Raw genomic sequence first — 24,825 nt, forward strand, 5'->3', positions numbered from 1 at the left:
GATCATACAAACGGATGCAGGAAAATAAAATTCTATTGAATGATTCTGGAAACTTGATCACTGTATATTTAGGCTAAGAAAAAGATGTGGGTTCTGCTCCTAGATCTCATTGATTTGTTAAGATATTTCCAAAGTATCAGAAGGGATAGAGGACAAGATTTCAGACCTTTTATGTCAAAAACTAGCTGCTATCAAACTATAGCTACAGCAATAATAAATAAGCAAATAAATAGCTTCTACTGCTGCTGCAGTATACTCTGTCAAACTCCTGATAACTAACATGCGTTTCTGTTTTTCACATGTACTATCTGCCATATATAAGGGTTGACATCGGGTCTGCATCAGAGACGACAAATGCATGGCATAAATACTACCCCTCCTCTCTCCTGTGACCAGAGGAGACATTCTTAATTGACCTCAGCTTTTTCTCCCACTGAGCAGAACTCAGAATTCGTCTCAGGACAGCTGTCTAGGATGCCACTACTGATCGACTGAATTGGCCCCCAAGATGAGGCCAGGTGTCATCCTGTTCTAGTCGGCGGTGCATGTAAGCACGCTCCAGTCCAGTTGTAACCTGCACTGCAGCAGAGGCAAGGACACAGTGGCACAGGGGAGCACAGTGCAGTGGACACTAGCCCTGCCTTTTGATAGAACAGGCCATGGGGAAGGTCTTACTGAGGAGCTCTCTTTAAAGGACATCATGAAGGACAGGCTGGAGTTTGCCAGAGTTAGCAGAGGCTGCCAGCTCCCCGTCTAATACTAGTTCTCCACTTCCTCTGTTGTGATGAAACCCTTGGTTTTTAGAACAACATCCATCGCAGAGGCCATTAACTCCTGGCCAGTGTGAAGAGAGCAGAAGTGATGTGTATAGTGCCTGGGTCATGGACTTGAAGAGAAAGGGTATTCCCTTTTGCTCTTGGTTGGAATGCAGATGAGACGGTGATAACCATCTGGGACCATGCAGATGAGGGCAGCACTCAGGGAAGACAGAGCAACAGCTTGCAGGGCCTGGGTTCCTGTCACTGGGCAGCTGCTCCATGAGCCCTGGGCTGCTGCCGGACACAGAGATTTCTATCTTTTTGAAGACACTATTATTTGGGGTCTCTGTAACAGCACTGAAACCTATGGGTTAAGTACATCAGTTAGACACACAGATTTGGAGGTAGAGTTAGGGGAGTTGGTCATTCCAAGAAAAAGCCAAAAGAAATAACACAGTTGATTCCTATTATGTTGGGCCCTGTACTAGGTCATTTATATGGATCAACTCATTTTAACCCTCGTAACTACCTTAGGAGGTACAACTGATTCTGTTACTTTAAAGATGAGAAAATAGATATTCAAATGGAGTAAGTAACTTGCCCAAGGTCATACTATAGCTAACTTGAGAAGGGGTTGGGAATCTAACTTCAAGTTCATGATCTTTTCACTCCGCCATATCATGCAGGAACAAGTGGCGATAGAAGCATTTGGAGAACAATAAGAAATTTGCTATGGGTGGAAGACAGGGTAAGATGTTGGCAGTGGTGGCAATGAAGCTGGGAATGGCAGCATCACGTGAATTTCTTCCAGCCCATCCTCTGGTTCTGCTCTCATGCACAGGCCCCTAATGCCTGTAGCTCCAGTCCCTTCGCTGTGACTTCCGTATAAATTCCTAACTTGTGCTATTCTAGCTCTTGTACTAGACATGCTTAGTGCTGTGCTCCCCATGGACACATTAGACACCAGATGTGGTAGTAACTTTGCCCGATTTATTAGTAGTCTCTGATGAGGATCACTATGGGATGATCCCAGCTTCTTCAGAGAAGCACAAGTCCTGATTGCAGGCTCTGGAGAGGCTGATGATCTGACCCTTTGGGGTCGCGGAGTCCTCTTAACAGCAGGACACAGGGCTGCTCCTCCCAGCCACTCATCCAGAGTCAGGGCACCGCCCTCAACTCGTACTCAGCTCAGCCCCTGCATCAACAGCTTCACCAGATTCCAAAGCTCCCATTCATCTCTGACAGACACAGCAGTCAAAAGGCAGGAGGCATTTCTTACAATTTGAGATGAAATGAGCAAGTCTTAAGGGAACAGAATAGCTATCGTTTTCATCCTGTATGGAAGAGGGAATAATTTCCTATCTCTAAAAGGTTTGGGATAACAAGTTATAATATCCTGTTTTGTTTTGGAAAGAATGGGATGGTTGGCAAATGCATGAATACCTGCAGACTATATTAAGCCAATTTGGACACAATGATGGATACCAACTATAGCAGGGTAAATACATGGCAACAATGGTAAAAGCCTTTCCAATTATCCAGATTACATCCAACAATCCAGTTCTCCCTAACCAGACTCTATCCACCATATCACTGAACATTTTGATACTGAAAAGTGGCCAAAGCACAAATAAAGGAAAGATGACTCAAGCATAATATAAAGAATCTCTTCTTTGAAATGTTTCTATCTTCCTTGCCTTCTCAATTTTCAATGAATAGATCTTTTCAATTTTTTAACTCTCCTCTTTGAAATAAACAGAACCAATACTTGGAGTGAATTTCTATATGGTAGAAAATATATGTGTTGACCAAAAATTTCTTTACTTATTTAATAGAAGCACTTTCAAAGACTCGATTCAAACCTCACCTCTGCCATAAACCCTTTCTGAACTCTCCTCAGATAAGATTAAAATATTTTCCTCTGTGACTCCGTGGTTCTTTTTTAATAGTGTTTTGAATACATGTACTCACAGCATCTATTTATTTGCCCCCAACCCCCGATTCTGCAAATTATGCTACGAATTTCCTGAAGGTGTGAACTGTGACTTTTATATCCCCAGTGTGTAGCACATGATAAATGCTTAGCAAGCGTGTGTTAAATGCATACATGCATGGTTTATGTACGACACAGAAATTGATGTCGTTGGTTGGATTTAGTGTGTGTGCCCGCGCACACGTGTGCATGGGCCTGGGCAGACCATTTCCCCAAGATTGGTACTGGAGAGTCAATTTAACAATTGTAAGAAAGTCTCCTTGACAACAGTAAAAATAAAATCACTATAATAAGCAGGGATTTTTTTCCAAACCTCTTGCTTCAATTTCCCGAATGCATATGTCTACCACCATGGGTCTCTGCATGTTGTGAGCCTTCACGAGTGTTGTCAGGTCACAACAGTACACCTTCTTGATCCTCTTGAGATCAGGTTGGCAGTCATTGGGAACATGCTTGGAACACTGTTTGTGTACGTTCAATCCACAGTCTGTAAACAAAGAAGCCACATTAAGCTTGCCTGGCCCTTTTGTCAAAGCTCAACACAAATTATACGTTACCAAAAATAAAAATGAAAACACCCAGAGTTTGCTGTATCTCTCTGAAACATCCATCCCACTTAGAGGTGATGCTGTCCACAAGGTGAGTATGAAATCTATCTTTACTCATGAAACTTATATAATTCCATTTTTCTCAATAAGCCTTCTCTGCGGCTGGACCATAAGAATAGAACATCTCATGGAGATAGCTTTGGTAATTAGCCAGGTTGTTTGTATGTTTTTTTTCCCTTTTGGAACTGGAAACTTTGGGTCCATATGAGGGCTTTTGGGTTTGGATTCCCAGAGCAAATTGTGTCTCATAAAGGGCGCCTAGGACTTTTGCTAGGTTGTTTCCCTTAAGTTCGTGACACTCCTTTTATGGAAGACCTGATTACTCTCTTTGTAGGAATCTCTAATCTTTGGTCTGAGAGACCCATGACCATTGGCATCCTCTTTCGCCTTCCTGGAGAGCTGCCCATACTTTCCACTCCTGTCCTCCTTGCTGGGCAGTTTCAGTAGGCCGTTCTCCTTTCTACTTGCCTTATTTTGACACCTGTTGAGTGGAAATACTGTCTAACTGGACACCGGTGGGAGTACCCGAGAGTTTACAATTTAGAACAATGCCATGTAATGTGATGATAAGACTAATTATTTATAAAGCTCATATCAAGATGCAAAGCTGAAAAGGTGCTTTTAAGTTCAGTGTGCACATTAAAAGCCTTATTAGCAGTTGGTATCCCCTGATGGAATTTCTAACAACAACAAGGCACAGTCTACGTTCTGGAAAATAAAAATTTAATGCTGAAGATGTTCAAAGTTGATTTGGTATCTATTCAAAGTACCTTCTAATACTGAGTGTTTTTATAGGTGTAAAGAATAATAATATCATTTTTATATTTTATATAATATTATACACACATGATAATGAATATTGTAATCAGTTGCTTTAAATAAAAGCACTTAACTACACCAAGGATTTGAGAGGATCTACACTTTTGTAGAATCATCAGAAAATGATTTTTGTCATTACATGATTTTCATGTCATGTTTACTGGCTGAGTTCTCTGTCTATCCCCTTCCAAAGACAAAACCAGTTCTAATTATCTTAGCTTTATCAACATGAGAAATTCAGCAAAGCTCAAGTAAACTTCAATAACATTTGATAGATCTATTTAGTGAATATAAATGTTGGTGAACTGAACTAAATAGAATAGGCTTGTTTTCTTGTTTGGATATAATAGCACCTACTCTGAAGGTTATCATGAGAATCAAATAAATTAATATATGTGAAGTCTGAAGTGTGAGGAGCATTACATGAGAGTTAAAGAGAAGAAACAGCAAATACGGTGATAGAAAATATAAGGATACCTGCCCAGCTGTTCTTAAGTTATTTCATTGGTCATTCTTACTCACTGAATTCTTATAAACTTCATTTAAAACAATTTTTTAGAAATGTGGTAAAATATACGTGAAATTCCCCATTTTGGCCATTTTAAGTGTATAGTTTAGTGGTGTTAAGTACCTTCCTACTGTGTGCGGCCAACACCACCCATCTCCAAAGCTTTCTGCATCTTTCAAAGCTGAAACTCTGTACCCATAAAACAGTAACTCCCTGGACCCTCTTCCCCTCGGCCCCTGGCAACCGCATTCTGCCTTCTGCGTGTATGAATGTGACTACTTTAGATGCCTCACAGAAGTGGAATCATACAGTATTTGTCCTTTTGTGACGGGCTTATTTCACTTAGCATAATGTCCTTAAGGTTCATGCATATTGTAGCCCATGACAGAATTTCCTGAAGAACATTCTATTGAAGGCTGAATAATATTCCATTTTATGTATATACCACATTTTGTTTATCCGTTCATCCACTGATGGATACTTGGGTTGTTTCTACCTTTTGGCTGTTGTGAACAATGTTGCTATCAACGTGGGTGTACAAAGATCTGTTCCTTTCAGGTCTTTTGGGTATGTACCCAGAAGTGGACTTGCTGGATTACAGGATAATTCTATTTTTAATTTCTTTATAAACTTCATTTTAAGGTCTGAAATGACAGTGTTTTTATGTAGAGTTAAATACTGATATTTTATTAAAATGAAGATGTTTTCTAACAAGTATAAAAATATTCAGTTTTTGCAAACGAATACAATTCTATATGCTATAAATAAAGTCTAGTTAATTTTAAAAATATTTAAATTATGTAAAATATGGAGAGTTGAGAGGTAATGATGGATATTCCAAACATTTAATGATCAGTTTTCAGTTCTCCTGCTGCCCAGAGGAAGTATGAGGTTAAACAGTGGCCACTGGAGAATAGTAACATAGCCTTAGAATTATGTTTTATTAAAAAAAAAAAAAAAACACAGAAAAAAACCCAAAAAAACCCCCAAACTCTCTTATCCCAGAGCAAGTTGCTGTTCACAGCTAATCTGAATCCCCCGAGTTTTGTTCTCATAATATTGACTTTGGACCAGTTTCCTGCTGAAATTGGATAATAGAAGCAATTAGGGATATTTTTGATAGGTATAATCTGAACAGGTTGAACTAATGACCACTGAGCAATTCAGATATTCCACCACTTTGCTCAGTGGTTGAACTGTGAGATACTTTGTAACTTTTGTGGTAATCAGGGGTATCTGGAACATTTCTGGAGAGTCTGCCTCCAAACCTACATTTACTGCTTGCCTCATGGATCTCGGATGCGGGCAGGTAGAGGAATTGACATGCACGAGCACTCCTGGACCCGTCCAGGTATCACCACAGGTGACTGCTGTATCTATATAGTAGAAGCTGAAATAGCCCTTTCCAGGCAGAGAAAGGACGTAAGGTCCCATGAGCCTGTGACCCAAAATGGGCAGTATGGGGAAACAGATCATCATTTTTAATTTTTATTTTTTAAATTTTTATTGAAGTATAGTTGATTTACAGTGTTGTGTTAGTGTCAGGTATACAGCAAAGTGATCAGTTATATATCTATCTTTTTCAGATTCTTTTCCCATATAGGTTATTACAAAATATTGAGTAGAGTTCCCTGTGCTATACAGTAGGTCCTTCTTGTTTATCTATTTTATATATAGTAGTGTGTATATGTTGCTCCCAAATTCCTAATTAATCTCCCCCACCACCTTTCCCCTTTGGTAAACATAAGTTTGTTTTCTATGTCTGTGAGTCTGTTTCTTTTTGTAAATAAGTTCATTTGTAGGAAACAGATCATCTTAACGTAGTGTCATTAGCTTATTTTAAATGCTTCATAAGAATTATTTTTTAAAATCATACCCTAGCAAGAAAGAAATCAGTCATGCTGTCAGTGGAAACCCAGTCAACATATCATAGGAGGCTATTCTTGCTCCCGGCCGGAACTGTTTGCCAGAAAAAGCATGGCATGATGAATTAGGAAGCCTGGTTAAACATTAATTTGGCAATTCTTTGCTGTTTTGTTAGATGTATCTTAATAAGATGTGCTGTGTGCTCTTAGCAATGGGTGTGTGCGTCTAGTTCTAGGTGGAAAAACACCTAGGGTTTCAAAGTACTTTGAAAATATGTGATATCAAATCAAGGTGTGTATTTTCACTGCTAATCTGATGGCAGAAAAATACTGGGTATGGGCTCTGGAGCCAAATCAATGTTCCACCACTTACTATGTAGCCAAGGGCAATTAATGATTATCAGTAAGACTCAGTTTCTTCATCTATTTAATGGGGAGAATAATTGCATCTCCCCGAAGGTTCATTGGTGAGGCTAAATGGCATGATAAATAGAAGATGGGAAAGCAATGTAACTTTTCTATCTATGCAATTCCATTGGAATTGATTTATTTTTTTTCTTTTAAGGACAGCTACCTAGTTTGGGTGGCAGGTAGGTGCCTACGAAAATATACTGCCCTGGATTTTTTTCTTTTCTTGTATAAACAGAGATATTCCTTTTCATTCTAGCAAACACCTAGAGGGGTCTCTCCATTAAGCACAGAGATGCCTTGAATCTTCCAGAAAGCTAGACTTCTGAGCTAATCTGGGCCTATTTCCCCGCTCTGGAGAGATGCCCTCCAGCTCATCATTGCGGCACTTGATGTAAATGGAAAAGGGGTAGGAAAGCTCCGTGCCTACCTGAGCATCGGACCCCTTGGGCAATAAGCCCCCACATGAAGTTGGCGCAGTATTCACACCAGTGCGGGCCTCGGAACGTGTGGACCTGTGAGCCAAGATGAAGAAAAGTGTTAGAGAAGTCAGTCACCTGGAGGCAGGTGGCCTTGGACGTGAAACGAATAGATGACACCAAGAAACGAAGGCCTGAGTGGGAGTGAGCATTCCTCACTGGGCGTTTTCTTTCCAGTGGGGATGAGTTGTGAACAGACCTGGAAAAAACATAGATGTGCTTTGATTTTGGAAAATCCTCCACTGAGCCTCCATGCCCCATACCAGAGCCAGAAAGGAATGTGGAGAAACAGTAAGAGGACAGGGCCATGCCATCAGCTAAAGAATGAGACTCTCCCTACCCAAAACAAGGCACTGTATGGAAAAACCCAAGAGAGCCTGAGCTGGTTGCTATAACCTGCATTTAGCTCAGCAAGTTCTGGAAGGCAGACCTCGGTTACTGTGGCCTTTTGACCAAAGTTGCCCTATTTATAGACTATCCAGGTAGGTATAAATAAGACATGACTGTGGGAAAATTAGAAGGTTCCAAGGCTTTAAGCCACTTCCAGAAAAGGCATTTTAAAAAGTGAGGGAGTTGGCTGAAAATGAAGGCTACCAATACGGTCTATAGAATTGCCTTCCCCAGAGAGGTGTCTGTATTCAGCGGGCCCTGGTGTGGCCTCTGGGTGTGTGTAGGTTGAAAGTGCCTTCTGATTGGCCAAGGTGCCAGTCTCATTGGTTGGTGGCCAAGTCAGTTGTTAAATATTTTGAACATTATGAAGTAAGGATGGTCTTATCTCTCATTATTCAGGTACAGGTCCACCTGTGACAGGACCATGTATTAAGTCATGATTTAAAACAAAACAAAAAATACATGTTCCCTGGCACCAATGAGCTGCAAGAAGCAGAGCTAGGGGATTCCTTGAAAGCAAATGTGGTTGAAGTAAGCCAGAAACCATCACAGGCAGTCTATTTGGGGCACATCAATCTATGTGAAAAGGTCTTGAATTTTTACAAAATTAAAATATTATGAGACTGTGTGGCTCATATAAGGACTTTCAAAGTTTTAAACCTCCATTAACAAATAAAAGACATGCAGACAATATTATTTTTTTAAGAGACTGGGAGGCCTGTACAGGCCTGTATAGTCAGGACGACAACTACGGTCACAATTTGGGAAGATGTTCATCAGAGCTCTACTTAAGAAAAAATGGCATCACTTTGAGGTCTTTATTTATATATACTAGTAACTGGGTATACATAAAGTGACGAATGAAACAAGCTTGGTTCCCTCCTAATGGCACTCACAGATTTGTCAAGGCAGAGAAAGTAGTCAATTAACCCATCAAAAAGAGCAACTTCTGACCACGGTTTCTATGCAATAAAACTAAGTTCTAATAGTCTTTTGGTATTTCAGTTTGTCACATGCAAACTGCACACCTTATACTATTTCTGCTTTGAAAAATGATGGGGGGAAAAAAACCCTCTCAGAATTATTTTTACTAAAGTGGAGAATCGTGCTGCAAGGAAATGACACTAAGCTCTGACAGAGCACCCCTTGCTGGAATGCAGAGAGTCCATCCGAGGGAGCGCTTGCATTCTCCCAGAGCCAAATGCCATGATTCACTGAAAGGCCCACTCACATTAAATGTGGTACTAAAAGAATTCCTCAGTAAAGTGTCCTGCTGAAAGCTGAACATTTTACAAATTCAGCAATCAAAGGTTTCTTAATATTTTACTAGAAATGTTCTAAAGGGACCTGCTGGTTAATCATGGCAACAAAGTTGATTGTTAATATACTGTTGAAACTGCAAGATCGATAAAATAATATGTAAATAATATATCTCAAAAAAAAAAAAAAAAGAAAAGAAAAGAAAAGATGCGGAAAGGGCTATAAAAGAAAAAATGAGGCTGTTACTAGAGAGATTTAAGAAAGGCCCCGGTGTTATCCATGACGGTCAGGAAGTCATCTTTTGAAAGGTGACCTCAAGCTGCTTGAAGGAAGAGAAGGAGCCAGTCTGGTGGGGGCATTGAGGGGAGCATTTCAGGCAGAAGGAATCTACGGAGGTCCTGCAGGAGCAAAAGAGCTTGGTGTGACTGAGGGACTATAAGGCCAGGGTGGCCAGAACACCAGAGTGAGGGGGAGAGAAATTGGGATGCGGTTGAAGGTAGGACAGGGCCTTGAAGCCTTTATTAACGAGTGTGGATTTGGTTGTAATCTAGGTCCAATAGGAAGTTCCTGAAGGACTTCAAGTAGGAAGATGATTTTTTAAAAAAGATGTTCCGACCACTGTGTTGAAAATGGAAGCGAGAGTGTTAACAGCAGAAAAGATTCAGAAACTGGGTAGTGGTTTCTAGTTGGGAAATGATAGAGGCCATGACCAGGATGTTGGAGGAAGAGACGGAAAGTGAATGGATTTGAGTTCTCTTTTGAAGATAGAATTTAAAGGACTTGACAGTAGAATAAATGTGGGTCTTTGAAGGAGAGAGGAATCAAGAGTGACTCCTAGCTTCTAGCTTTAGAAACCGGGTAGATAGTGATGCCACTTGCTGAGATATGGAAGACATTCTTTTGGGAGAAATTCAAGAATTCAGCTTTGAGCAGTTTAAGGTAAAATGCTGCTGAGATTCCAAGTGTTAGGTCAAGCAGGAATTCACACACAATTCAATAACTCAGAGGAGGAGTGGAACTGGAGGTATACATTTGGCCATCCGTGACAAGTAAATGGTATTTAAAATCGTGTGAATGGAATAAAAAAACCTATTAGCAATAGAGAGTAGAAAATGAGGGAAATAGAGCTCAATTCCAAGCCCATGGTGCTCCAACATTTGGAGAGAACCAAGAGAGTAAAGCGTTTCAGAAGTCAAGAGGTGAAGCGTGTTGTAGGGAAGGAGTGGCCAACCAGGTTGAATGCTGGAAAGAGGTCCAGTTAAATGAGGGCTGAACTGTGATTCAGACACATGGAAGTCATTGGCAACCTTGGCAAGAGCTGTCTCTGGATTGTTGAGGGCAGAAGTCGTACTCGAGGGAACTGAAGGATAACTGGGAGGCACGGAAGTAGAGAAATGTGTAGGCAAAGTCATCAAGAAGTTTGGTGGTGATGTCCAGCAAAGCAACAAAGATAGCTCCAGGGAGATATGGGGTGGGCCCTGCGAGGATTTTTTTTTTTTTTAAATAAAAGATGGGAGACATTAGGGCATGTTGACTTGTCAATGAGATTGACACAATAGGTAGAAGAGACTGGAGTTGCAGAAGAGAGAGAAGCAAAGGAGTGATGATCCTGAAAAGCTGAGAGATGATGGGGTTAAGGGCATATATGGAAGCGATATTCAAAAAGAGAAACAGTTGAGATCTTTCCAGAATTGCTAAAAGACACAAACCCCTCAGATTAAGAAAAGCTAAATGAGCCTCAAACCTGATGAATAAAAAATAATTTAGACCTATATAGATTTGAGTGAAAGTGCAGAATACCAAAGAGACAAGCAAAATCCTGAAAAAACAGGTTACCTGCGAAAGGACAGCAATTAGGATGAAAACAGACTTCTCCTCAGCAAAAAAGAGACAAGTAGATTACAGATTTCATCAAAGTGCTCAGAGAAAATTACTGCCAACCTAACTTCTATACACAGCTAATTACCATTCAAAAGCAAGGGTGAAATAAAGATATTTTCAGACAAATGCCAAGAGTTTCCACTCACAGGTCCTCACTCAAAGATACACTTAGGGATAATATAGTTCTGTAAGAAGCACACTGAACCTAGTGGGAAAGGACAGGATTCAAGAAGCCAGGGTTAGCAAGAAAACTGGGAAACACAGGCCAATCTAATCAAGCCTGTTTATGAAACAACAACAAGATGACTAATTTCAGAGGACTGAAAAACAGGATGAAAAAAAGGATATGGAAGATTCAAACAGTAAAACAAAGAAACAAAAAAGATTATTGTAGAATATAATGAAATAGAAAAAGAAAAGAAAAAGGATTAAAAAAAACTAACAGGTGATTTTTAAAAAGATTTATAAGATAGGCAAACCTTGGGCAATTGATCAAGAAAAAAGGCACAAACAATAAAAGAGAGGACATGAATGCAGATGCAGTAATGATATAAAACAAAAACCTCGAGAATGCTAACTTTCTACCCACAAAATTAAAAGTTATATGAAATGGATGATTTTCTTAAAGAATATAAATTATCAAAATGACTCAAAATAATATAGAAAACCTAAATTCAGTTATACCCATTAAATAATTAAATCTGCAGTAAAACATCTACCCTCAAATAGTCATTGATCCCAAATGATCTTATTAGGTTTGATCGAATTTTTAAAAAACAATCCCTAGCCAATACAGACTACTGCAGAGCGGAGAGGAAAAAAAAGAAAAGCTCCACAATTCACTTAATGAAGCTAATGTAATCTTGATTCAAAAACCATACAAGAATGGTACATAAAAGTAAAATTATACATCAATTTCAATTATGAACATAAATATAAAAATCCTACTGAGTGTAGCATTATATTTAAATGTCATGACCGAGGAGGGTTTATTTCAGAGATTTAAGGTAGTTGACATATTACTAGAATTCATAACAATAATAAAACAAGAGAGAGAAACCACATAATCATTTAAAAAATTAGAATACCAACAGTTAATAAAATTCAACACCTGTTCATAGTAATAGCAATTAGCATACTAGAAATAGAGGGAACTCTCCTAAAAATGGTTGATTAAAGATATCTATGATACACATATAATAAAATCACATTTAAAGATAAAACATTAGAATAATTTCCTTTAGAGTCAGCAGAAAGAAAAGGCTGCCTGCTATAAGTGCTTCTCTTGGGCATTATCCTTCAGAGTTTTAACCAGCATAATAAAACAAGACAAAGAAATACATCATATATGGTTGGAAGAAAGAACAAGGCCATCAAGTTTACTTAATATAAGAGCAATAAGAAGAAATCAGTAGCATCGCTATACATCAGCAATAACTCATTTTGTTAAATCATAAAAATTAAAGACTCCATTTATAGCATCAGCAATAATCTAAAATAATTATAAAATAAATTAATGACATAAGTAAGGAGATATTCTATATTCATGTATGGCAACGTTCGATACTGCAAATATATCAATTATCCTCCAAATGAACCTTTAAATTCAATGCAATTTCAAGCAAAGTCTCCATGGTGCTTTTCACAAAACTTGACAAGATGACCCTACAATCTATATGGAAGAATAGAGCAGAAAGAAATAGCGGTGATAATTTTGAATAAGTAGAAGAACATAAGAAAACACATCCGACTATATATCAAGACTTCTATAGTTAAAAAAAAAAAAGTAAAACACCATGCAGGATGGACAGACAGACCAGTGGTACCGAGTGGAAAGATCAGAAACCAAATCACACATATATGGAGACTTGGTATATCTCAGAAATGGCATTACAAATTGGTGGGGGAAGGATGTCAGAGAGGGGAACTATTTCCTAGTTCATCCACCTATTCACCCACTCATTATTCACTCATTTATTCAATACTTACATGCTGATTGCCTACTTTTAACCTGGCACTATACTAGTCCTTGGATAACAAAGTCAAAATAGATCAGGGGAGCAAAACCTTCCTGCACTCAAGGATCTCATCTACAGGAATAAACAGGCAACATAAATAATTATCCTATGGTAGGATACTGGAGAGAATAATAAATTCTTCCTGAGAAGGCTGGGGAAAGAGATATTTGAACTGGGTTTTTGAAGGATGGATAGGAGTTCACTAGACTGGGAAAGATTAGGCTGAGGGGAACTGATGATGTTGACCTGGAGAGGCAGATAACTCGGGGAGAACATTCCAAGAAGAGGAAACAGCACAACCAAAGGCCAGTGAAGGTGGGTTTGGCTTTTTAAAGGCATTCTTTTCGTGTAGGTCATGTGAAAAAAAAAAAAAAAAAGAAGGAGTGACAAAATTCTTATCCGGAACATCTCCAATGGATGAAGAAATCACATGGGAAATAACATGCCTTGAGGTAAAAATAAAAATGCAATATTTAGGAATTAGGAGAGTAGCTACAGTGTTCACCATACATTGACAAAATGGAAACTGGTCTACTGGATGCTTCAGGAAATACAGGATACGCTAATCACAGATTTTCTAAAATTTCACTTTTCGCCATATTTTAAAAAATAATTAAGCATATCAAGATTGCATTTAATGCTTATTAGCCCTGCTCATATTTACCAACAACCTTTCCCATCAGTGTTTCCCCACTGCCTTCCATCTCATTTCTTCAGCCAAACAAATGCAGGCAGACATTTCTGAATAGCAAATAGCTCCACTCATTGTCCCCACAAATACACATTCCCCAGAAATATAGCAAAATGGGGACAGAAGGGAATGTAAAGTTAGTTAAACATTATTTTAGGTCCACTGCCTAATTTCCGCTTTGTGATGCGACGTTGTTTATTTTCACGGCCGATATATCGTTCAATTTTCTTTTGGGTTAACAAGGACAATCTCTAGACAGTAGGCTATATGTAAATGCTGAGGGTACACTCTCTGGATCCATTTTATTTTGGATTATTTGGAGTTATTATGTTTACTCTCCCAATGAAATGCCCCATATCTTGAAAAGTCACTGATCAGCTTTTTCCATTCTCTGAAGTTTATTGATTTTCAAGAATATCTTTTCAGAAAAAAGAACGTTTTGCAAACTTTAGGGCAGTAACTAAAATACCCCAGACAGGAAGAAAATACCCCAGACAGGAAGAATGTCTGTCCAAGACTATTATACTGGGCCTGGTCTGCCTGGAATTCAAAAACCACACCAAACAGAAAAAGATGATATTACAGGAGATAAGGTCTGTTTGACAAATAGCCCAGGAATAGCCACTTAGGAAAAACAAGAACAAGAAGAGTTGTCAAGAAAAATCTCAGGCATTTAGCAAGTATCCCCCAACTTGACTCTTTCTAAGTGAGCAGGATGTTATTTGTCTCACATCTGCTGAATCTGGAAAGCAGTATTCTCTGGTGGTTTCATAACAAATATGTTTTGATGGGTCAGTGTAGACACTGCCCAAGTGTATAATCAGCTCAGCCCAGGTTCTAGACCATAAGAAACAGAAAGTGCTATTTATGATGTGCTACAGTTGAGAAATTTTGCTTTTCCTTATCAGTATACATCAGGGTTTCTCAACCTTGGCACTATTGACATTTTGGGCTGGATAAGTCTTTGTGCATTGTAGGACAGTTAGCAGTATCCCTGGCCTTTACCCACTAGATGCCAGTAGCAACCCCTCAGCTGGAACAACCACAAATGTCTCCAGATATTGCCCAATATGCTCTTGGGGACAAAGTAACCTTGATAGAGAGTCACGGGTATAGACTAAAACCACATCACCTCAGTTTGTCATTTTTATTACTCCTATTAAAATGAGAACTTTATTCTTTTACTTTGATATGAAAAGGACTCTGGATCAAAGGCAATTTTTTCTTAGCTGCTTTATATGCAGAGAAGAAGGGGCTGGAGATGGCTAAAGTCATTTTCAGCTACAAGTCTCTGGGTTTGGGGCTCATCTAGTCTAGCTTTTGCCCAGAGTTACCTGGGTGGCTGGAGGACAGGCGGCTTGTCCACGGTCCCCCAGATGGTCAGCAGCACTTGGCCTCCTGATCTCAGCCAAGGGTTTTTCCTATAATCGACTGCATTTCCCATCATCATGTGACATTGAACTTGTGTGAGAAATTAGGTTAAACTTTGGACTTTTCCCTCTTGCAAGATCAGATGAAATACTGGCCTTGAAGTGAACCTTTTCAGATGTAGGGAAATAGCCAAGGGGAATCACTGGGCCTGTGACTGAAGACTCCGGGTTTTCCTGTGAGGCCTGCTGAGCAGACGCCGTGGGACAGCCGGGCTTTTCCATCGTGGCACCACTGACCACCACCCCCCAAGGTGCGTCTATTCAGCAGCTGTTCTAGTACATTTAAAACAGGATTTCATTTCTAAAACACTGACTGCCACAAAGCTTTTTGGGATTCTCCCCATTGCATATAATGAGATATCCTTATGCTGGCTGACTTCCTCTCAGGTTGATGAGGGCATCAGCACCAACATCCTTTGACACTTCCCTGCTCAAAGACCACCAGGGCCCCCACTGTCAACTGCAAGTTTTCTCAACCTTGGCACTACTGACATTGGGGCCAATAACTCTTTGTGGTGGGGACTGTCCTGGGCCTTGTAGGATGTTTCGCAGCATCCCTGGCCTCTGCTAGATGCCAGTCATGAGAATGAGAAATGTCTCCATTGCCAAATGTCCCTTGGAGAGCAAAACTGCTCTGGTTGAGAACCACCTGGCAGGGGAAGAGCTCACATTCTTACGTCACCACCATCTTTCTTGTACCTGGCAGTGCCTGGCACATAATTGGCCCTCAGTCTGTATTTGCTGAATAAAAAAAAGAATGTCTAAATAGTTACCTCTTCTTAGAACTTATACCCAGCTAATACGTACAGTGATCACTGGTGTTTTTTTTGTCTCCACAAAACACAAAAGGAGTATTTCTCTGGACTTAAAAAGCCAGAATCAGCCATTTAGTCATTTAGAATAGTCCCTCTGAATGAAATGTTCTTTGGCATAAAAAAAACTTAATATAAAATTAATAACAACTAAGCATTTTATATGGGCCAGACTTGTTAGTAAATGATTTACATTTGTGGAACACCTTGGCCAAGCCACTTGCCTGGTATGTGGCCTAAGCAAGGAGTCTCTGTTGGGTTAGCTGTCAAAGCCTATTTTCTTTCTACCAGGCTCTGCTGGTTTGTAAAGGATTTACAATGACAGTGTCCCAGTATTTACATAAAAACATGCCAAGGAGGTATAAGATAAGCTTTAGGTCAGACCCTGGCAGGCAGAGAAGGTACTCACCTATGTGAGAGCCTTGTCCAAAACTTGTTTCCTCACTTGGCCAAAATCCCTGCCATGAATGAAATTCCATTGCAGAAAGGCATCGTGCTGCTGGTCTCAAGAGGACTCATTTAAAACACGACTACTGGATTAATTTAGCTGTCATTTTCATGAACAAGCCCTTTTTAAACTGAGCACATACTATCTGTGGAGTAATAGTAAATCTTGGTGAATCACAGAAGAAAGGGTTTTCGTGCAACCTACCAGGTTGGTTTGTCAGGAAACAGATGATATTTCAAATTAACCCTAATGTGTAGCCAATTTGTAGAATGCAAAGCCTCCAGATAACGTGGAGAAGGAGAAGCTAAGATCTAGAAACTAGGGCTGGCAGGTCTCAGCAGGGTGGTTCCATGGAGTAACTCGGCAGATAGGAGCAATGGAAGGGGGGCAAGAGAACCAATCCAGGGGAAGAGGGTGGAGAGTTTGCCAGACACAAACCTCATTTACTTCCCAGGTTTGCTGAGGGCTAGTCCTAGCTCCAAAATGGCACAGCAGCAATGGGTACACTTTGTAAAAGATGGAACTAAAAGAATAGAGACTCTTCCTTATACCCAAACAGATGACAAGACTAACTTGTGCTGCAGAATGCCCAGGCTCTCAGATACTAATATTAATAATAACATCGAGGCTCAGAGTAGCTTCATGACTTCCTTCAAGCAGAACCCAGTGGAAAGAGTTGGACTTTGATGTGAAACTTTAAGTGGAATTCTTCAAAACAAGGAGGAAAGGATTACAGCTGACATCTCCAGGCTATCTACTTGGGAGGATTCCTTTCTTTCACACGTAACCTGGGTACCATCCATCCTCCAGACATACTATAGCCCCATCCATGTATTTACGGGGAGGGGGTGACCTCCATGGCCAGAGTTATCTGAGCATAGTAGACACCTGGTCTAAGTCAGGCTATTCCGATTCTCTCTCTGGAAATTTAGAATTGGGATTTTGTGGCCGGTCTTTGTAATATGTAAACTAGGGAGTTATCATCAGCCATATTTTGCAGACCATATGGACTAAGACTTTTTGTGCAGGGAGAGAACAATGAGAGTAGAAAGCAATGAAGTGATGGGAAGGGAGGGAGAGGGAAGAGAATGGAAGAGAGGGAGGGAGGGGGTAGAGAAGGAGACAGTGGGTCCAGGTGTACCCCCAGTTCCTGCTTCCTCCCTGCCTGAGTTCTGAGCAGTCCCTTGGGGGCTCTATGAGGCCTGCCTATTATTTCACTTAAGATGGTTTCCAAGGGTTCTATTATTTGAAAATAAGGGGTTTCTAATAACTATAATGGGGGAGCCAGGCTACAGTAGATAAAAATGACTCATCTTCATAGCACTTTGAGAGCAGAAGCCTTATTTTCTTCATAAAGCCCAGTATGTCCAAGCCTATTTATTCCAGTCTCACTTTGAGTCCCTCATTTTATATTCAAGGTGATGAAGTTATTAGCCTTTCCTTGAACTGTTCCTTCCAGACTTGCTTCTGCCAAAACAGCCTTTTCTGATTATTAAACAAAAGAAACAAAATAAAACTCACAACCATTTCTGAAGTGATTTCTGCCTGTGCCAAAATGCAGGTGCAAAATCCAACCACCCTTTTCCCCAGGCACACGGAAGCGGGACCAGGACAGGCAGGGGCCCCTGCACGCCCGCGAGAATGCAGGGCGGGCAAGATATTGGGGGTGAAGTGCTAGCACATTTTATGAGGATAACAACGATGAGGAAAAGCAAGGGGTTTGCACGTGGGAAGCAAATATGGCTTGTTCCAAAGCAAATGACCACCAGATTGATAAGAATGCAGAAACTGATGATAGGCAAAGAAACCGTCAAGGAGCCACAAAACCCAAACTGGGAGGTCGTGGTGCTGCCACACCCTGGATGGGTGTCCCAGCCTCAGCTGGGACACACTCTCAGCCTCCTGGACTTCTTGTCCTGGCCCCCAGAATCTTCGGGGTGGGAGGTGCTGCACGCACACGTGCGTACACACAGTGTACTGCAGGAAAAGGATGCTGCTGGTGTAGCCTCGTCTGTGGAGGGTGGGGGACATAAAAGGGCAAGTTGGCAACTGGTTAACTTAAGCGCAGTCAAGGCCACTTTTGAGAGTCACCACACAGGAAGCTGGGACAATGGGAGTAAACCGGGCACGTGTCTCCCCCGCTTGCCTGCATGTAAGATACCGGGTAGCACGGTTGGTGACCCTGGCAAGGACCGCTACCCACCACCTGGAAAGACTTGAGCACAACTAACACAAGCACAACAAGCCCCGGATGAGGGCAAACTGTGGGACGGGGAGTGAGGAGGGAAAGTGCAAGCTTAGGTAGGCAGGGTCAGGAGATACCTGCTACACATCCTGTCAACATATTCACTGACAGTCGGCTCTGGGCCAGGCCCTGATTGAGACACTGGGATTTCTGCAGAAAGTAAAACAGACCAAAGTCTCTATCTCCACCCCTTTTCCCCCACCCAGGGGGGTCTTTCTTTCTGATAAGGGGAAGGCAAACACATAAATACATGTGTACAATGTCAGCTGGTGATCAATGCTATGGATGAAAGTAAAGTTGGCAGAGGGTTGGGAAAGGGATGGATGGGGATAGAAGACGATTGAAGGGAAGATGGACAGGGGAGGCCTGGGGGAGGGCTGGGGGAGGGATTGGTGGGATGGGAACACAGGTGAGGTCAGGATCGGGTGGTCTGCTCTCTAACGTTTAGAACTTTCTGGACCTTTGCTCTCCATGCATATTGCATATAGGGAGAGAAGAGTGCCCCTGAAGTACCTGGGTGGAGGGAGAGAATTCAGGAGAAGGAGCGAGTGATGTACACACACATGCAGATTGGGAAGGCTGAGAGCGTGAGTGGGCTAAGCGCACAAAGTGCCAATGGGTCAGCAGGCTGTGACCACCCGACCCGCCCCAGCCGACTCTCCAGATGTGCAGTGAGCAACTCTCTCTCCTGGATGGTATCTTCCCTGTACCCTGTTCACCCTTGGCTCATTTCTAATTCCAAGTTCTGACTCATGTCCTTTGCACTGCCTGGAATGCTCTTTCATTTTTTAACTACATTATGTTGAGAAGAAGAAAGGGATGATAGAAAAAAGAAGGACAGGAAGAAGTGAAGGTAGAAAATAAGAAATACAGAGACAGAGAAAGCTAAACATCAAAACTCAAGAAAAATGAGAGACACGAAAAGATGAACAATAAAGTAATAATAGTAGCCAAACTTACTGGGTGCCAGTGACCTTGAGTGATTTACATGTATTCTTTAAACCTTACAGCACTCCCATTTTACAGATGAGGAAACTGATGCTCAGAGAAGTAAGCTCCTTGCCAAAGAGCACTTTGTGGGCAGGAGTACCAAGCTGGCCACAGCTACCTCATCACTGTGCTAAGTGGGGAAGGAAGGCCAGTCATCCAGACTGATGGCGCTGCAGGGTTCTCGAGGGTTTCAGAGCTCAGCCATAAGGTGTTCTTAGGGCAGATCCTCTAAAAGAGAGCTAGTCTACCTACGGGAGAGTGCCTCTTTCAGTCCCATGGACAAACAGAGATGCGGACATAAGACACGTTAAATAACAGAACGGCTTTTCTATATATCAAACAGTTTTCATTTTAGAGAGGAGTCTTCTAATGTCATCATTCCTTCAGCAACTACTCTTAGTTCCTAGTATGTACAAGTAACCCGAGAATTTAGGATTTAAATCAGCAACACTCGCATTTGTATACAGTGTTGAGAAGTATCTAATTACTGCATGAAATGAGGCGCAACTTTAAATTGCTGCCGAAACCTTTTGTTTCCAGAGCTGAATTTCGGCTTTTCCTAGACACGCCTTGTTTGGAAAGCAAGGGCAGTAGATGTGCCCTCAGGAGCAGTGACAGGGAGCCTCCTCAAAGAGCGCAGCGGGAGGGGCTCCAACCTGTACCGTGTCAGGAGTTTCCATTCATTGCTCTTTTTAAAAATTGTAATTATTGTACTTTTTTTTTTAAATTTGAAGTATAGCTGATTTACAAAGATGTGTTAGTTTCAGGTGTACAGCAAAGTGATTCGGTTTTATATATATATATATATATACATATATATATATGTGTATATATATATGTATATGTATATATATATATATATATATATATATATATATATATATATATGTATGTATGTATTCTTTTTCAGATCCTTTTCATTATAGGTTATCTATTCATTGCTTGTGATGAAGCTCCTGGGGAGAGTGATGAGGAGAGGGCTTTTTACCCGGGGAATAGTCCTGACTGGGGCAGAAAATCCTGTTCTGAAGTGAGGCATCAAGATCTGCTGGCAGATCTGACTCTCTGGTAGGAGGCCTCTAGGCGAGAGTGCAGACAGGGCCTCGCAAGGCTTATTTGTTGATAAGCATGAAAATGTGATTACTTGTTCTTTTTAAACACTTTCTCTTTGCCAGACACATAATACCCTCCAATAATAACCCAAATTACAAATCAAGAAAGTTTCAGAACAAAGCCTACTAGAAGTTAATATAAATAAAAACTTACTGCAAATTTAAGATATAAAACAGATTCCAAGCAGATGGCAGGGGCCTTTGATAAGAGCTTTCTTTCTTCTGTTAGGTCAGTGGCATGTTACTAAAACCCCACTGCTCTATTTATAGCAGGGACCTGCTTTTAGAATGTTCTTCTAAAGACCATGCAGAGTTCCCACTTAAAGTTGGTTGGCGGGTGAGGAGAGGGCTGAATGAGGCGGGGATGGGGAAAGGAGTGACAGAAAGAGCCATCCCTCCTCCTGCCTCAGCCACTCATTCTTGAGGACAGTGGCACGAGCAGTACCATTGAAAGCCACAATCAACTGACACAGCGACTCAAGGGTCTGTTATGTCTCAAAGATGTCTATTTAAAACACGGAAGAGAAACGCTCCTGTCTGGCTTGTGTATTCCCCTCTAACAACCTGTCTGTTCTCTGCCTTTTCTTCTTTTAATAGCAGTAAGTTAGAAGAGATATTGTTAATAGATATAGCTAATAGATACTGACTTTTAAAGCAAACGTTTAAAAAGCTGTTGGTGTTTTTCAGTGATAAATAATTAATATAGTTCATGTTAGCAACAGAACTATTTAAGAAAATAAGATTCAACTAACTTTTTGTTTTAAATGTCTTTATGTCCCATGCAGAGATCTAAGATTTAAAAAGACTGAAATTAGTTTTGCAACTATCAATCAACTAAATACACTTGGGTATTTTTCACACAAACTCAGACAGAGTATCTACAGAGAGAAGCTAGCCCATGTAAACACATAACTGCGTAGGGCAAAATTCCAATTGTATCTTAAAGCCAAAAGAATCAGAATTTTCAAGAGGAAGGAAAAAAAATTTGCAAGTCCAAGATCCATCCTCCCATTCATGGTAGTGCATCTATAGGATGCAAAAAATCAGGGATTTCTGCCAGAAGTCAGAAAAATACTTTCGTAAGGCAAAAAAAAAAAAAAAAAAATTAGGGTAAAGATAGAAAAGAGGAAAGAGAAAAAACATAAATTAGACCCGTCTCTACTCAGTGATGCCCCAAATTAGACCTGTCACTATTCAGTGATGAGAGAAATAGCAAAAGCCTTGGCATGGATGAGGACCTATCTAATGCAATTCTTCACCCTCATGCTAAATATGGAGAGCTGAATAAATTCCATGCCTCAGGTCAATTATAGCATGCAAATGCCTGAGCTGCTTGCTTTCTAAAAACAGAAGCAGGGCAAACAGACCAAACTAACACAAATATATATTTAATAGACACACATCTGTCCGTAGGAAGGATAGGAAAGCAACAGAATAAACTAGGTCTCCCTGGTCACTTCTGACAAAGGGTTATCTAGTTCCAGTTGTTACTCGGGCTACTGGCCCTAAGGGAAACGAGTTTTTAAAAGAGAATACAATTTACATTTAGCTGCCCCTGTCTCTTCTTTTCTTCCTGGATCCCTCATCTCCACTCTCTCCAACTTCCACATCGTCAGCCCATTTGCTGGGGTAAAACCTCTAACGCTGTCCTGTCTCTCCTGCACTCAATGGCGTCTCAAGCCAGGCCATTTGGCATCAGAACCTCCTCCCAGCGCTTCTCGGAAAACACATCAGGGCAAAGGAAACACGCATAATTTTCTGATGGCAGGCCGTTTCTACAACTGCTAGTCTGAAATGAAGATAGCAGTATTTCCAGTTTATAAATTCACATGGGAAAATCCACTTAAACCGCCACCAGCTCTCCGTATCTTTTTGTTTGGTCTGGTGAGCAGGACCAAGGCTGTGACCCGAAGGAGCTTGGTGGGGCTGCCAGGGTGCCCCCTGCACCCAGAGCACAGACAAAAGCTACTGGATGGTATCTCCTGTCGTCATTTGCTTTCACAGCTGTCTACACATAAACCAAAAGAGTTAGCGTCCCAGAAAACAAAAGACAAAACACAAAATGTGAAACGGGCAACTGTTTTCACTTGCTCAGAGATAACTATATTCTTTACTGCTACTCCGAGTGGAAAAGTACTGCTTGATATTCACCAGATGAGCTCTAAATGCCAAAGACTGGGCATGCTCTGTTTTTCTTTCATTGGACGTGGGAATGTGAAGAGGAAATGGGCCCAGTTCTCCAGAACTAAGTTAACATACATACATATAGGTGTTTCTAAGCATCAGCATCAAGCAAACTGCTTTCTGAAATCTCCCGTCTGATTTGATTCAAAGCAAGTAACTAAATGTGGAAAGCAGAGGAGTTTGCTGTCTCGTTACTTTACCATCAAAGACCAGATGGAAAGCATAAACTGGAGCTCTCCACCTGCCCTTTTATCACAGAAGAAAGAAAGCAGAGGCTCCCTTACCTTAAAGTTGTGTGTCTTCTCATAGTTGAAGTGGTTGTCGTTGTGTGAGAGGGCGGCCCTTCGGACCAGGGAGGAGATCTGTGGACAGGCAAAGAGTTTGAGAGGGGGCCAAAGAAAGCTGCCTTTGACTCCCACCTTCACCCCCAAGGCCACGGCCAGCAGCTCCTGGCGTTTCCTGCCTTGCTTAGGCTTCCGAACCACAGCACACTTTTTGTCATTTTCCAGCCACAGCTCCTCGGAGAACATAGTGCCTGGACCCCAGATCTTTCTAGTTTCCTCTGCGGAGCCTTGGGAAGCTCAGCGCTGTCAGGTTTTTTGAACCGCGGCTAATGTTAGGCAGCAGATTAGAGGCAGCTGCGTCCTGTCTGCAGAGGCCTCGGGCATGTGACCTGGAAGGGCTGGTTTGAGTGATGGAGGGGGCTCTGCATCTGAATAAGGACGGGCCTGTTTTGTTTTGTGCTATTTCTTAAGGCCGACGTGTGCCTGGAACAATAGCACACATTCATGAACACGGCACCCCCCAGAAGCTGTATCCAGTTAGCCACTGAGGAACCAATGCAGGAGGCAGGGGCAGGCAGCTTTATTCCTCCTGCCACAGCTCATTGCCAAGGAGAGACCTCAAACGCTCGCTAGCATATTTCACACACACACGCGCACACACACACACACACACACACACACACACACACACAACCCCCAACCAGCTCTGATGTTCAAAGCCTGAGGCTGTATCCAATTATTCTGGGGCTCTGAACCCCATCCTGGGCTGAATTCCAGCAGATTAAACCTTTAAACCCTAATGTTTAATCTTATAGGGGATAAAGCCTGCGTCTCTTTTTTAAAAAAAAAAAATCTGCCCCAGCACTGGAAAGCTTAATTTTTATTCTTATGCATGCATTAAATTAGAACAGTCTGACCACTGAATGAGGCATAAGAGAATGGTATAGCATTTCAGCTCTGGTTTCTGCAGTCAAAGTTTCAAAATAAGAGGCAGGATGTCTTGCTCCCATCCTGCCTCTTATTTTGGATACCCCCATCTTCCCCTGACCCAGCCACAAACAGCTTCCTCCATACAAAGACAAGACAAGATTCCTTAACTAAAACCAAAACATCATAGTTTTATTCTTTAAAAAAAATTTTTCCGTGTTAATTCTGTTAGTATCCAAGCTAATGCCCTCCTTGCTCTTAAAAGCATCATCTGTTTGATGGTCTCCCTTGGGACCCTGGTTTTCTGGTTCCAGGTCTCTGCATTGATAGAAGTGAGGAAATCATTATGTCTTAGGAGTACTCCTAATCTGTTGGCAAAGTTTAATGCAGCTAATTCCAGACAGTATGATCAATGCTTTTGGAACTAGAAAACAAGAACATAGATGGTTGGACCGTGATGTAGATGGGACTGTCCATGAATCTCACCCCATCCTCTATGTGGCCCCATGTTCCAGCCCCTCCAAGCAGCCTTGGGGAGAGTAATAAAAGATCAATCTTTTCCTTGTGTAATTCTTTATTCCTGGCAATTACTGTCATTCCAACTTGGTTCAGAAGTCCATCCTCTCATTTCATCCTCTTTTTACTTTCAATAATAATAACAGCCAACTTTTACATTGGGCTTTTGAGCACATTAACTTATGTTATGCCAGACGAG

The 24,825-nt window shown here is 41.2% G+C and overlaps 1 protein-coding gene and 1 long non-coding RNA gene across 4 annotated transcripts in view; one reads left to right on the forward strand and one right to left on the reverse strand.

Moving 5' to 3' along the window:
* Positions 1 to 24,825, forward strand: part of LOC132371911 (uncharacterized) — a 179,184-nt gene that overhangs the window by 145,810 nt on the left and 8,549 nt on the right. The gene's annotated exons all lie outside the window — the stretch shown is intronic.
* Positions 1 to 24,825, reverse strand: part of CHN2 (chimerin 2) — a 325,324-nt gene that overhangs the window by 10,559 nt on the left and 289,940 nt on the right. For both annotated transcript variants that reach the window (XM_059933677.1, XM_059933676.1), the window contains exons 7-9: positions 23,184 to 23,261; positions 7,390 to 7,474; positions 3,065 to 3,238 (exon numbers count right to left, since the gene is read on the reverse strand). In XM_059933677.1, the coding sequence (XP_059789660.1) occupies positions 3,065 to 3,238; positions 7,390 to 7,474; positions 23,184 to 23,261 (337 nt within the window). The remainder of the gene's footprint in view (positions 1 to 3,064; positions 3,239 to 7,389; positions 7,475 to 23,183; positions 23,262 to 24,825) is intronic.

Source organism: Balaenoptera ricei, chromosome 9, assembly GCF_028023285.1.
Source record: "Balaenoptera ricei isolate mBalRic1 chromosome 9, mBalRic1.hap2, whole genome shotgun sequence".
Lineage (NCBI taxonomy): Eukaryota > Metazoa > Chordata > Mammalia > Artiodactyla > Balaenopteridae > Balaenoptera > Balaenoptera ricei.